Below are 12,136 nucleotides of genomic sequence, written 5' to 3'. Positions count from 1 at the left end.
TCGTGTAATGTATATATAGTAGAAGAAAAAAAGAAAATTAAGTTTCACTTCGTGTATATAATAACTTAGAAGAAAAAATCACATCTTTACATAAATATTTCCGTCTGACTGAAAGATAAATCGATTACCTGTGTCGCGAATCAATCGAAGAACCAATATTCTTGGAGATGATGAGCCTCTTGGTCATCCTCAGTATCCTGGAATACAGCTATGAATTCTAGTCGCTTAAAGAAGTTAGTCTTTTGACATTCCTTCACGAAAGCTAATATGTTATGATAAAGATTATCATCTTTGAGTCGGACACCTGGATTTGCTCGAAGGATATGTCGATTTACTCGTCGGAGTTTGCACCATTCCAATTCGACAGAGAAACCAAACAGGTCTTTATTTTTAGAAAGAAACTTTGCAATATTCTTTTCACCAAACATGTTGATGCCGTAGGGGAGTGTGATATATTAATACATAATTTTATTTATAATGACTAATGTTAATCCAGTTAAAAATATCCATAGCTGTTCTCCAACAAATCCGACAACCGATCCTGCTGTTTTTAATAGAAAACTGACAAGGGAGCCGATTAAACCTGGTATTGCAGCAGCACTTTTTGCGGCCAAGGTTTTTAACCATTCACCAAATTGCTTTACAATTTCTTTCGCTTTTGTATATACTTTGGGCGGACCTGAACCTCCTGCGTTTGCTCCAGTTCCTGCTCCCGCTCCTCCTCCTCCTCCTTTAGTCACAGCCAGGGCAATTGTTGATATTGTCATTCCAAGGGCAGTCAGTATTGCAGCGATTGTTATACCATTTCGTTTAAATAACTCTGTTAGCTTCAGTCTCAGTGATAATTCTGGATCAGAAATTACATCACGAAGAGACCTAGTCGTAGCCAGACTTTCACGTGCCCCACTGATCTTACCATGTTCGTATTCAATTCGATTGTCAACTTTAGCTTCTCTTGTTATGAGTTCAGCTAGTAGTTTCTCGTCTTTTCTTTTCCTTGGGTGCTCGTTTCAGGATCCTTTAACTGTTTTTCAACTTCTCTTTTCTCTAGCCTTATTTTGACTTTTTCGTTGTTAAGGTCGCTAATACGCATATTCGCAATCCTCAATTCATCATTAATAGCTCTATATTCAGGGTTTTCATTATTCCATTTTTCGATTTTATTTTCGATAGTACGTATTTCATCGGCATTATCGCTAAAATTTTCTCGTAAATCTGTTATTCTATCTCTGAGTCGTCCAATGTCGTATGGTTTCAGTCTATCGGCCGCCCTTTTCAATAACATTTTTGTTTCATTATCAGTCAATTCTGTTACAAAATCTGGATCTATTCCTAATATATCTTTTTTAAATTCTGCAGCTCCCTTACCTTTTATTGAGGAGGGCATTAAAGACTTCGTGCCTTTATTTGATGTCAGCCTGGCTTCTCGATAATACAGCTCTCCATCCCTAATACTAGTATTCGTATGCATTAATTCTCGTTTATGCGCATCAGTAATCCTATTACTATCTAAGTATTGGTTAGCCGTTATATCTGTAAGTTCTTCTCTCTGTCTAAACAACGACTCACCTGCGGGTCTGTCGCTTGAGCCGGCCTGGAAAGGCTCGGCTTCTGCAAGGGTATTATCGCCGATAAAAGATGTTTCAGCAGTAGCATCATCGTCATTCAAATTTGTATTAACGAAATCCTGGAATGGTATATCTTCTCCTCCTTCTGCCATATTGTATTTCTATATTACTACAATTATTTTTTATCCCCCCCTTACATATACAGTAAAAATGCACATCTCAGTTGTTGAAAGCGTTGAACAATTGGCTGATTACATAGAAAGAACAAGTGCTGCATATCGACGAAGTTATAAATTAATGGGTCGAATTGATATGGCTCTTAATATTACTAAAGGAATTCTTGTAAGTTCAGCTGTAATAGCGGCAATTCCGGCAGTTCCAGTTCTTTTAGCTTTAACTCCTATACCAGGTGTTATTATTGATGTGATACAAGGGAAAACGGGTGTAGCAAAGAGACGAGAGAAATATAAACATTATTATGTGCAATATAAACAGCTGCTTACACAAATACAAGAAAAAGGTGCAACAACAGAGGCCCCGGGGTCAGAACTTATTCAGAACATATTTCATCAGGCGCTAGAAATACAAAAACAAGAAGGATTTAGTCCGCCGCTGGAGCGATATCTACGATATTATGGATTGAATGGATATGAAAGTTAGATTCAGAAAAAATTCTGTAGAAAATTTTTCTGAAAACTGTAGAATAACAGACATTGAACATGACATCACAAGTTACTAAGCAACTGGAACGGTATTGCGAAAGCGGTATTGCGAAATTCCCTACCGGAAAGTTCCTGCTGCGTCCTGATAGGGATATTGCGCAACAGTGTTCCGGTAGGGTAGGGGAAAATCTCGTTCCGACGACTCCAACATAGTGAAAATGGACCAGCCAGCAGATAAAATTCACATCCAGAAACGAGACCCGCAGCTCCGATACGGGTCTTTGTAAGAGCTCCGGTACGGCTCAGTCAGAATCTATCTAACAAATGAGAGAGAGAATAGAATGTCGTTCTGTTTTGCTCAGTGGGGGTGAGTCATAGCTACTGTATTGCGCAAGTTCCATTTGGAATGTGAATGACTCAGCAGGGAATTTCCCCGCTTAGTTCAGGACAATGCACTGCTGCGCGTGAGTTCATATATAGGTCAGGGTCACACTTTAGTTACATGGATGGTTAATTTTTCCTTCGCTTCATGTAGATAAATGAATAAAATGGGTGTAAAAATTCTTACTTCATCCCAGTTGCCCACGTTTACTTTACTACTTCTCTGATAATTAATAAAGTAAACAGCTGTGATGTTATTTTGACAAAACATTATTTAGAAGGGAGCATGACATTCGACTTTGAGCAGTTTCCCTTTGCCATTCCATTACTGAAAAAGTCATAGCAAAATGGCTTAACGTTGTCGTTTGTAATTAGTTTTGACCAGCAGAGCAATGTTCTGTTCAAAGTGTCCCTTGTCAACAAACAGAGAATGAAAATGCAAAAGAACGATATAAATAAAAAAATGCACACTATTCACAAATTTTATTTCAACGTCAGTGGCGGATATTTCTACGTTTGAACATAATTATATGACTCTGCTACGTTCTGAGAAAGTAGTTAATGATCACACCTTCTTTGGGACTTTGGATGTTCAACAACAAACTAAACCTACCATCTGTAGTACTTTCCATTTCTGTTGTCAATCTGGTTGTCTCTTCGACAGTTGTCCAATCTGAAAATTGAATGTCATTTGTGATCCCATGTTTTGTAAATACTATAATATAAATTGGTAATATGGATCACAAGTACCTTAGCTATATATCCAGAGGTTGGAGAATTGTTCAGGGAAGAAGATTACATACTGATCCCAAGTCTGTAACCTTAATCAAAGCCAAATCCGGATACGTCCTGAGAAAGTAGTTAATGATTACACATTCGTAGGAATTTGGATGTTCAACAGCAAACTAAACTTACCCTCTGTAGTAGTATCCATTTCTGTTGTTGTCCGCCAGGTTGTCCACCATGGCCATCTGGTTGTCTTTTCTTCAGTCGTCCAATCTGAAAATTGAAACATTCCATTTGTGAGAATTTGTCTTTTGTTATCCCATGTTTTGTAAATACTATACTATAAATTGGTAATATGGATCACAAGTACCTTAGCTATGTATTCAGAGGTCGTAGCAATTGTTCAGGGAAGAAGATTACATATTGATCCCAAGTCTGTACCTTAATCAAAGCCAAATCCGGATACGTCCTGAGAAAGTAGTTAATGATTACACATTCGTAGGACTTTGGATGTTCAACAGCAAACTAAACCTACCCTCTGTAGTAGTTTCCATTTCTGTTGTTGTCCACCAGGTTGTCCACCATGGCCATCTGGTTGTCTTTAAACGTTCTATTTGTGAGAATTTGTCTTGTGTTATCCCATGTTTTGTAAATACTATACTATAAATTGATAATATGGATCACAAGTACCTTAGCTATGTTTCCAGAGGTCGGAGAATTGTTCAGGGAAGAAGATTACATACTGATCCGAAATCTTTAACCTTAATCAAAGCCAAATCCGGATACGTCTTGAGAAAGTAGTTAATGATTACACCTTCTTAGGACTTTGGATGTTCAACAACAAACTAAACCTACCCTCTGTAGTAGTTTCCATTTCTGTTGTCCATCTGGTTGTCTCTTCGACAGTCGTCCAATCTGAAAATTGAAACATTCTATTTGTGAGAATTTGTCTTGTGTTATCCCATGATTTGTAAATACTATACTACAAATTGGTAATATGGATCAAAAGTGCCTTAACTATGTATCCAGAAGTCGTAGCAATTGTTCAGGGAAGAAGATTACATATTGATCCCAAGTCTGTAACCTTAATCAAAGCCAAATCCGGATACGTCCTGAGAAAGTAGTTAATGATTACACATTCGTAGGAATTTGGATGTTCAACAGCAAACTAAACTTACCCTCTGTAGTAGTATCCATTTCTGTTGTTGTCCGCCAGGTTGTCCACCATGGCCATCTGGTTGTCTTTTCTTCAGTCGTCCAATCTGAAAATTGAAACATTCCATTTGTGAGAATTTGTCTTTTGTTATCCCATGTTTTGTAAATACTATACTATAAATTGGTAATATGGATCACAAGTACCTTAGCTATATATCAAGAGGTTGGAGAATTGTTCAGGGAAGAAGATTACATACTGATCCCAAGTCTGTAACCTTAATCAAAGCCAAATCCGGATACGTCCTGAGAAAGTAGTTAATGATTACACATTCGTAGGAATTTGGATGTTCAACAGCAAACTAAACTTACCCTCTGTAGTAGTATCCATTTCTGTTGTTGTCCGCCAGGTTGTCCACCATGGCCATCTGGTTGTCTTTTCTTCAGTCGTCCAATCTGAAAATTGAAACATTCCATTTGTGAGAATTTGTCTTTTGTTATCCCATGTTTTGTAAATACTATACTATAAATTGGTAATATGGATCACAAGTACCTTAGCTATGTATTCAGAGGTCGTAGCAATTGTTCAGGGAAGAAGATTACATACTGATCCCAAGTCTGTACCTTAATCAAAGCCAAATCCGGATACGTCCTGAGAAAGTAGTTAATGATTACACATTCGTAGGACTTTGGATGTTCAACAGCAAACTAAACCTACCCTCTGTAGTAGTTTCCATTTCTGTTGTTGTCCACCAGGTTGTCCACCATGGCCATCTGGTTGTCTTTAAACGTTCTATTTGTGAGAATTTGTCTTGTGTTATCCCATGTTTTGTAAATACTATACTATAAATTGATAATATGGATCACAAGTACCTTAGCTATGTATCCAGAGGTCGGAGAATTGTTCAGGGAAGAAGATTACATACTGATCCGAAATCTTTAACCTTAATCAAAGCCAAATCCGGATACGTCTTGAGAAAGTAGTTAATGATTACACCTTCTTAGGACTTTGGATGTTCAACAGCAAACTAAACCTACCCTCTGTAGTAGTTTCCATTTCTGTTGTCCATCTGGTTGTCTCTTCGACAGTCGTCCAATCTGAAAATTGAAACATTCTATTTGTGAGAATTTGTCTTGTGTTATCCCATGATTTGTAAATACTATACTACAAATTGGTAATATGGATCAAAAGTGCCTTAACTATGTATCCAGAAGTCGTAGCAATTGTTCAGGGAAGAAGATTACATACTGATCCCAAGTCTGTAACCTTAATCAAAGCCAAATCCGGATACGTCCTGAGAAAGTAGTTAATGATTACACATTCGTAGGACTTTAGATGTTCAACAGCAAACTAAACCTACCCTCTGTAGTAGTTTCTATTTCTGTTGTTGTCCACCAGGTTGTCCACCATGGCCATCTGGTTGTCTTTAAACGTTCTATTTGTGAGAATTTGTCTTGTGTTATCCCATGTTTTGTAAATACTATACTATAAATTTATAATATGGATCCAGTACCTTAGCTATGTATCCAGAGGTCGGAGAATTGTTCAGGGAAGAAGATTACATACTGATCCGAAATCTTTAACCTTAATCAAAGCCAAATCCGGATACGTCTTGAGAAAGTAGTTAATGATTACACCTTCTTAGGACTTTGGATGTTCAACAGCAAACTAAACTTACCCTCTGTAGTAGTTTCCATTTCTGTTGTCCATCTGGTTGTCTCTTCGACAGTCGTCCAATCTGAAAATTGAAACATTCTATTTGTGAGAATTTGTCTTGTGTTATCCCATTATTTGTAAATACTATACTACAAATTGGTAATATGGATCAAAAATGCCTTAGCTATGTATCCAGTGGTCGTAGCAATTGTTCAGGGAAGAAGATTACATATTGATCCCAAGTCTGTAACCTTAATCAAAGCCAAATCCGGATACGTCCTGAGAAAGTAGTTAATGATAACACATTCGTAGGAATTTGGATGTTCAACAGCAAACTAAACCTACCAGCTGTAGTAGTTTCCATTTCTGTTGTTGTCCGCCAGGTTGTCCACCATGGCCATCTGGTTGTCTGTTCTTCAGTCGTCCAATCTGAAAATTAAAACATTCTATTTGTGAGTGGGAATTGGTCTTGGTTTATCCCATGTTTTGTAAATACTATTCTATAAATTGATAAAATGGATCACAAGTATGTTAGCTATGTATCCAGAGGTCGGAGAATAGTGCAGGGAAGAAGATTACATACTGATCCGAAGTCTGTAACCTTAATCAAAGCCAAATCCGGATACGTCCTGAGAAAGTTATTAATGATTTCACATTCTGAGGACTTTGGATGTTCAACAGTAAACTAAACCTACCCGCTGTACTAGTTTCCATTTCTGTTGTTGTCCACCAGGTTGTCCACCATGGCCATCTGGTTGTCTGTTCTTCAGTCGTCCAATCTGAAAATTAAAATATTCTATTTGTGAGTGGGAATTTGTCTTGGTTTATCCCATGTTCTGTAAATAATATACTATAAATTGATAGAATGGATCACAAGTACGTTAGCTATGTATCGAGAGGTCGGAGCAATTGTTCAGGGAAGAAGATTACATATTGATTCGAAGTCTTAAACCTTAATCAAAGCCAAATTCGGACACTTCTTAGGAAAGTAGTTAATGATTACACATTCTTAGGGCTTTGGATATTCAACAGTAAACTAAATCTACCCGCTGTAGTAGTTTCCATTTGTGTTGTTGTCCACCAGGTTGTCCACCATGGCCATCTTGTTGTCCGTTCTTCAGTCGTCCAATCTGAAAATCGAAACATTCTATTTATGAGTGGGAATTTGTCTTCTGTTATCCCATGTTTTGTAACTATTCTATAAATTGATAAAATGGATCTCAAGTATGTTAGCTATGTATCCAGAGGTCGGAGCAATTGTTCAGGGAAGAAGATTACATATTGATTCGTAGTCTTAAACCTTAATCAAAGCCAAATCCGGATACTTCTTTAGTAAGTAGATAATGATTACACATTATGAGGACTTTGGATGTTCAACAGCAAACTTAACCTACCCGCTGTAGTAGTTTCCATTTCTGTTGTTGTCCACCAGGTTGTCCACCATGGCCATCTGGTTGTCTGTTCTTCAGTCGTCCAATCTGAAAATTAAAACATTCTATTTGTGAGTGGGAATTTGTCTTGTGTTTTCCCATGTTTTGTAAATAATATACTATAAATTGGTAATATGGATCACAAGTATGTTAGCTATGTATCGAGAGGTCGGAGCAATTGTTCAGGGAAGAAGATTACATATTGATTCGAAGTCTTAAACCTTAATCAATGCTTGAGAAAGTAGTTAATGATTACACATTCTTAGGGCTTTGGACGTTCAACAGTAAACTAAACCTACCCGCTGTTGTAGTTTCCATTTCTGTTGTTGTCCGCCAGGTTGTCCACCATGGCCATCTGGTTGTCTGTTCTTCAGTTGTCCAATCTGAAAATCGAAACATTCTATTTATGAGTGGGAATTTGTCTTCTGTTATCCCATGTTTTGTAAATAATTTATTATAAATTGATAAAATGGATCACAAGTATGTTAGCTATGTATCGAGAGGTCGGAGTAATTGTTCAGGCAAGAAGATGACATACTGATCCGAAGTCTTTAACCTTAATCAAAGCCAAATCCGGATACGTCTTTAGAAAGTAGATAATGATTACTAATTCTTAGGACTTTAGATGTTCAACAGCAAACTAAACCTACCCTCTGTAGTAGTTTCCATTTCTGTTGTCCATCTGGTTGTCTGATCGACAGTCGTCCAATCTGAAAATTGAAACATTCTATTTGTGAGAATTTGTCTTGTGTTATCCCATGTTTTGTAAATTCTATACTATAAATTGATAATATGGATAAAAGTACCTTAGCTATGTATCGAGAGGTCGGAGCAATTGTTCATGGAAGAAGATGGCATACTGATCCCAAGTCTTTAAGCTCAATCAAAGCCAAATCCGGATACGTCTTCAGAAATAAGCTAATAATTACACATTCTTAGGACTTTGGATGTTCAACAGCAAACTAAACCTACCCTCTGTAGTAGTTTCCATTTCTGTTGTCCATCTGGTTGTCTGATCGACAGTCGTCCAATCTGAAAATTGAAACATTCTATTTGTGAGACTTTGTATTGTGTTTTCCCATGTTTTGTAAATACTATACTATAAAATGCTAATGTGGATCACAAGTACCTTAGCTATGTATCTAAAGGTCGGAGAATTGTTCAGGGAAGAAGATTACATACTGATCCGAAGTCTTTAACCTTAATCAAAGCCAAATCCGGATACGTCTTGAGAAAGTAATTAATGATTTCACATTCTGAGGACTTTGGATGTTCAACAGCAAACTAAACCTACCCGCTGTAGTAGTTTCCATTTCTGTTGTTATCCACCAGGTTGTCCACCATGGCCATCTGGTTGTCTGTTCTTCAGTCGTCCAATCTGAAAATTGAAACATTCTATTTGTGAGTGGGAATTTGTCTTGTGTTATCCCATGTTCTGTAAATGATATACTATAAATTGGTAATATGGATCACAAGTACCTGAGTTACGTATCCAGAGGTCGGAGCAATTGTTAAGGGAAGAAGATTGCATACTGATCCGAAGTCTTAAACCTTAATCAAAGCCAAATCCGGCTATTCAAAATTTGACAAAGATGTCGAAGAGCTCTTCAACAAAAACAACGTGAAAGTAAGCTACAGTTGCTCCAGAAACCTGGGAAGTATAATCAAAACCCACAACAACCAAATACTGCATAAAGACAGGGAACAAGAGAAGTTGTGCAACTGCCGAAAAAAAGACGATTGTCCACTTTCAGGAAACTGCCTCACCTCTTCAGTAATATACAAAGCCAATGTAACCACAAACAACGATCAGAAATACTACATTGGACTCACGGACTCAACCTTCAAACAAAGCTACACGTATCACAAGTACACATTCAAAACACCCGAGCACAGAAATAGCACAGAACTATCAAAATTCATATGGAAACTCAAAGACAACAACAGAAACTACGATATCAAATGGTCAATCATCGACAGAGCTCCCCCCTATTCAAATAAAACCAAATGCTGCAACCTTTGCATAACAGAAAAGCTCCATATAATTTATTCAGACAGCAAATCAACCCTTAACAAACGAACAGAATTCCTCTCAAAATGCAGACACCGCAGCAAATTCCTCCTCATTAATAACTGACTTGCCATTGGCCGCAACCGCTTATTTGAATATGCATACTCACCTGCAACACAATATAAACAGTCCCATTCCCGCCAAATACTCACTCCTGATGATTGCTTAGCGCATGAAACAGCCTGTAGAGTGACAACTACAAGTTCCTAGATTCTCAGTGTATATATATATGTATGTATATATATATACATATATATATATATATATATATATATATATATGTGTGTGTGTGTGTGTGTGTGTGTGTGTGTGTGTGTGAATATATATGCATATATATATATTTGCATCTATTTATATCATAATATATATATATATATATATATATATTATATATATATATATATATATATATATATATATATTATATACGGTACCATGTTTTATCGACAGAAAACTGGCTTACCTGTTGTTGTCTCACCAGTGGCTGAAAACAAGAGGAGATTCAGGCGTAAGGTATAGAATGCGCCTCGAGGATAGACTAGACAACAAGACTCAAATTTTCAGATAACTTTCTGGTCTAACATTTGCCGGGGAGGCTCATTTTAAAAATTCTAGCTGTAAAAATATGTTCACGGACTCAGTTCTTCGAAAATTTTATATTTACTCATAGTGTTAATACTGATATGGCGAGCATTTCGAATGTAAAATCAGTAATTGCCAGGTAATTTGTTTCTGTAGAACACAACTTTACACTTTGACCCCTTATATTTTATTCTTGATTTGGTAAGAGAATGATGTAAAGTTTGATTTGGGATAGTTTGCTCGAAAGTTTATGTCTTTCACTTTCCAGGCGCATCTACTTTAATGTCAACTATTTGAAAAATTCGACCAAACATTTGTGTCTTATCCTCGTGAAAAAAATCAAGAAGACCAGCTGTCCATGAAAAGAGAGGAAAATGAGGGGTTCAAGTGAGTTTTCACGGCGAGAAAATGAATGATGGAGAGGATGCATAGGTAGACGAGTAATACCGTGAAACAATGACCTTAGTGCGGGCTTGACGGAGTGTCGTAAACGCTTTTGTTTATGGCGAGACGTAATTAAAGGGTCGCAAAATAATGACGAGAGATCCAATGCCTGTAAATATAGTGTCTTCTTGTGTTGCATTATTTCTATTCTGCTATTTTTTCAGGTCTATACTTTCTAGTAAGAATTTGCTGTATAATTTGTGTGAATGTGTGCATGTGCTTTAAGCAGGGGAGTAGGCCCTAGACAGATTCATGCATTCTGTATAGGAAAGAACTTCAGATTGTGCACTACATCTACCGGATCGACTATCAAAGAAAATGGCTCACCATCGCTCTCTCTAAGGTTAACAGTAAATCCCCTCATATTGTAAACGTTATCTGTCAAGAATTTGATCCAAATGCTGTCTTTGGATGAAGTGAAGGAATTCGGCAGTGTTGAGCCAGAGTGAAATTCGATCACGCGCGAGCTTTCATCCTCTGAGTTGTCACCCTCTCCGACGTGAATGAAATCGTACGTTGGCTCAGTTTCAAAGTCTTCGAAGGAGACGTGGATTGGTAGACCAGATTTGGTGTGTGCAATCCATTCACAGTGGGCCAAGTCTGGATAATTCGCAGGGTAATTAGGGGAGCTAAATTTCACTGTCAATCCATAATCAATCGAGCCGTAATGACCACAATTGATATCGGAAGCTGAAATGAAAGGGACGCGGAGTAAACCTACAAAATTACAAAAAACCCGAACTGCCAAAAATTAACATCTATTTCCATTTTCTACAGCCAAATATATTGATGATTGCACAGTTTAAGTTTATACATAATACTGGATCCAGGAATAAATGTTCAGAGTTAATTTACATGCAAGGTGGTGTACATTTAATTGGTGTTCAGCTTTACTCGCGATTAATGTCTCTTCAACACACTTATTCTGATGAAAATAATTTGACACAGGATACTGTACGTATTTGGGTCGCTTTTAAGCTGTATGCGGAATGTGATTTACGGTAGAAGATATTCATTGTCTTGCGGTGAATGCAATGTTTTGTCTAATTTTCATCAAATAGTCCATTTGTGGCCTCCAGTTTAGGGGCGGGTCATATTGGATGACGGTGTGGTGATCGGGAAAGACTTTATTGAATGAGCAGTGCATGCGGGTACATGCGTATCATATGGCCTGGCCTCTATCCTGCATTGTATGTTGTCTATAGAACTGTAGTTTGGCCGTGCAAGCGACGTTCAAATGCGCAACATCGCGACATCAGACAGATATAACAACAACGAGAAGACTGAGGGAAAAAATATGCGCAGAAGTTAAAGGCTGTCTGATCGACCGTTGACAATATTTGACCTGAAGATGAACAACTTTGCACGTATCATATTTGATCATTTGACTTATCATATTTAACACGAGACGCCTTCCACCATCACTAAAAGCATTGTTGTTCTCAACATCCGTCTCCATTTCA

General features: G+C 37.5%; 1 protein-coding gene across 25 annotated transcripts in view; it reads right to left on the bottom strand.

The window, feature by feature from the left end:
• The window catches only part of LOC139121859 (scavenger receptor cysteine-rich domain-containing protein DMBT1-like), a 42,581-nt gene that overhangs the window by 22,686 nt on the left and 7,759 nt on the right, over positions 1-12,136 (bottom strand). The window contains exons 6-25 of one of the 25 annotated variants that reach the window (XM_070687091.1): positions 11,001-11,363; positions 10,111-10,131; positions 8,871-8,954; positions 8,549-8,608; positions 8,227-8,286; positions 7,876-7,959; positions 7,541-7,624; positions 7,193-7,276; positions 6,842-6,925; positions 6,492-6,575; positions 6,169-6,228; positions 5,851-5,925; positions 5,528-5,587; positions 5,208-5,282; positions 4,862-4,945; positions 4,516-4,599; positions 4,193-4,252; positions 3,873-3,947; positions 3,527-3,610; positions 3,225-3,284 (exon numbers count right to left, since the gene is read on the bottom strand). In XM_070687091.1, the coding sequence (XP_070543192.1) occupies positions 3,225-3,284; positions 3,527-3,610; positions 3,873-3,947; positions 4,193-4,252; positions 4,516-4,599; positions 4,862-4,945; positions 5,208-5,282; positions 5,528-5,587; positions 5,851-5,925; positions 6,169-6,228; positions 6,492-6,575; positions 6,842-6,925; positions 7,193-7,276; positions 7,541-7,624; positions 7,876-7,959; positions 8,227-8,286; positions 8,549-8,608; positions 8,871-8,954; positions 10,111-10,131; positions 11,001-11,363 (1,725 nt within the window). The remainder of the gene's footprint in view (positions 1-3,224; positions 3,285-3,526; positions 3,611-3,872; positions 3,948-4,192; positions 4,253-4,515; positions 4,600-4,861; positions 4,946-5,207; positions 5,283-5,527; positions 5,588-5,850; positions 5,926-6,168; positions 6,229-6,491; positions 6,576-6,841; positions 6,926-7,192; positions 7,277-7,540; positions 7,625-7,875; positions 7,960-8,226; positions 8,287-8,548; positions 8,609-8,870; positions 8,955-10,110; positions 10,132-11,000; positions 11,364-12,136) is intronic. The other 24 variants (XM_070687098.1, XM_070687095.1, XM_070687092.1 and 21 more) reach the window with 24 other exon arrangements.

Source organism: Ptychodera flava, chromosome 21 (genome assembly GCF_041260155.1).
Source record: "Ptychodera flava strain L36383 chromosome 21, AS_Pfla_20210202, whole genome shotgun sequence".
Classification (NCBI taxonomy): domain Eukaryota; kingdom Metazoa; phylum Hemichordata; class Enteropneusta; family Ptychoderidae; genus Ptychodera; species Ptychodera flava.
The sequence above is the reverse complement of the archived record's forward strand: the minus strand, read 5'-3'. Positions and strand labels throughout refer to the sequence as shown.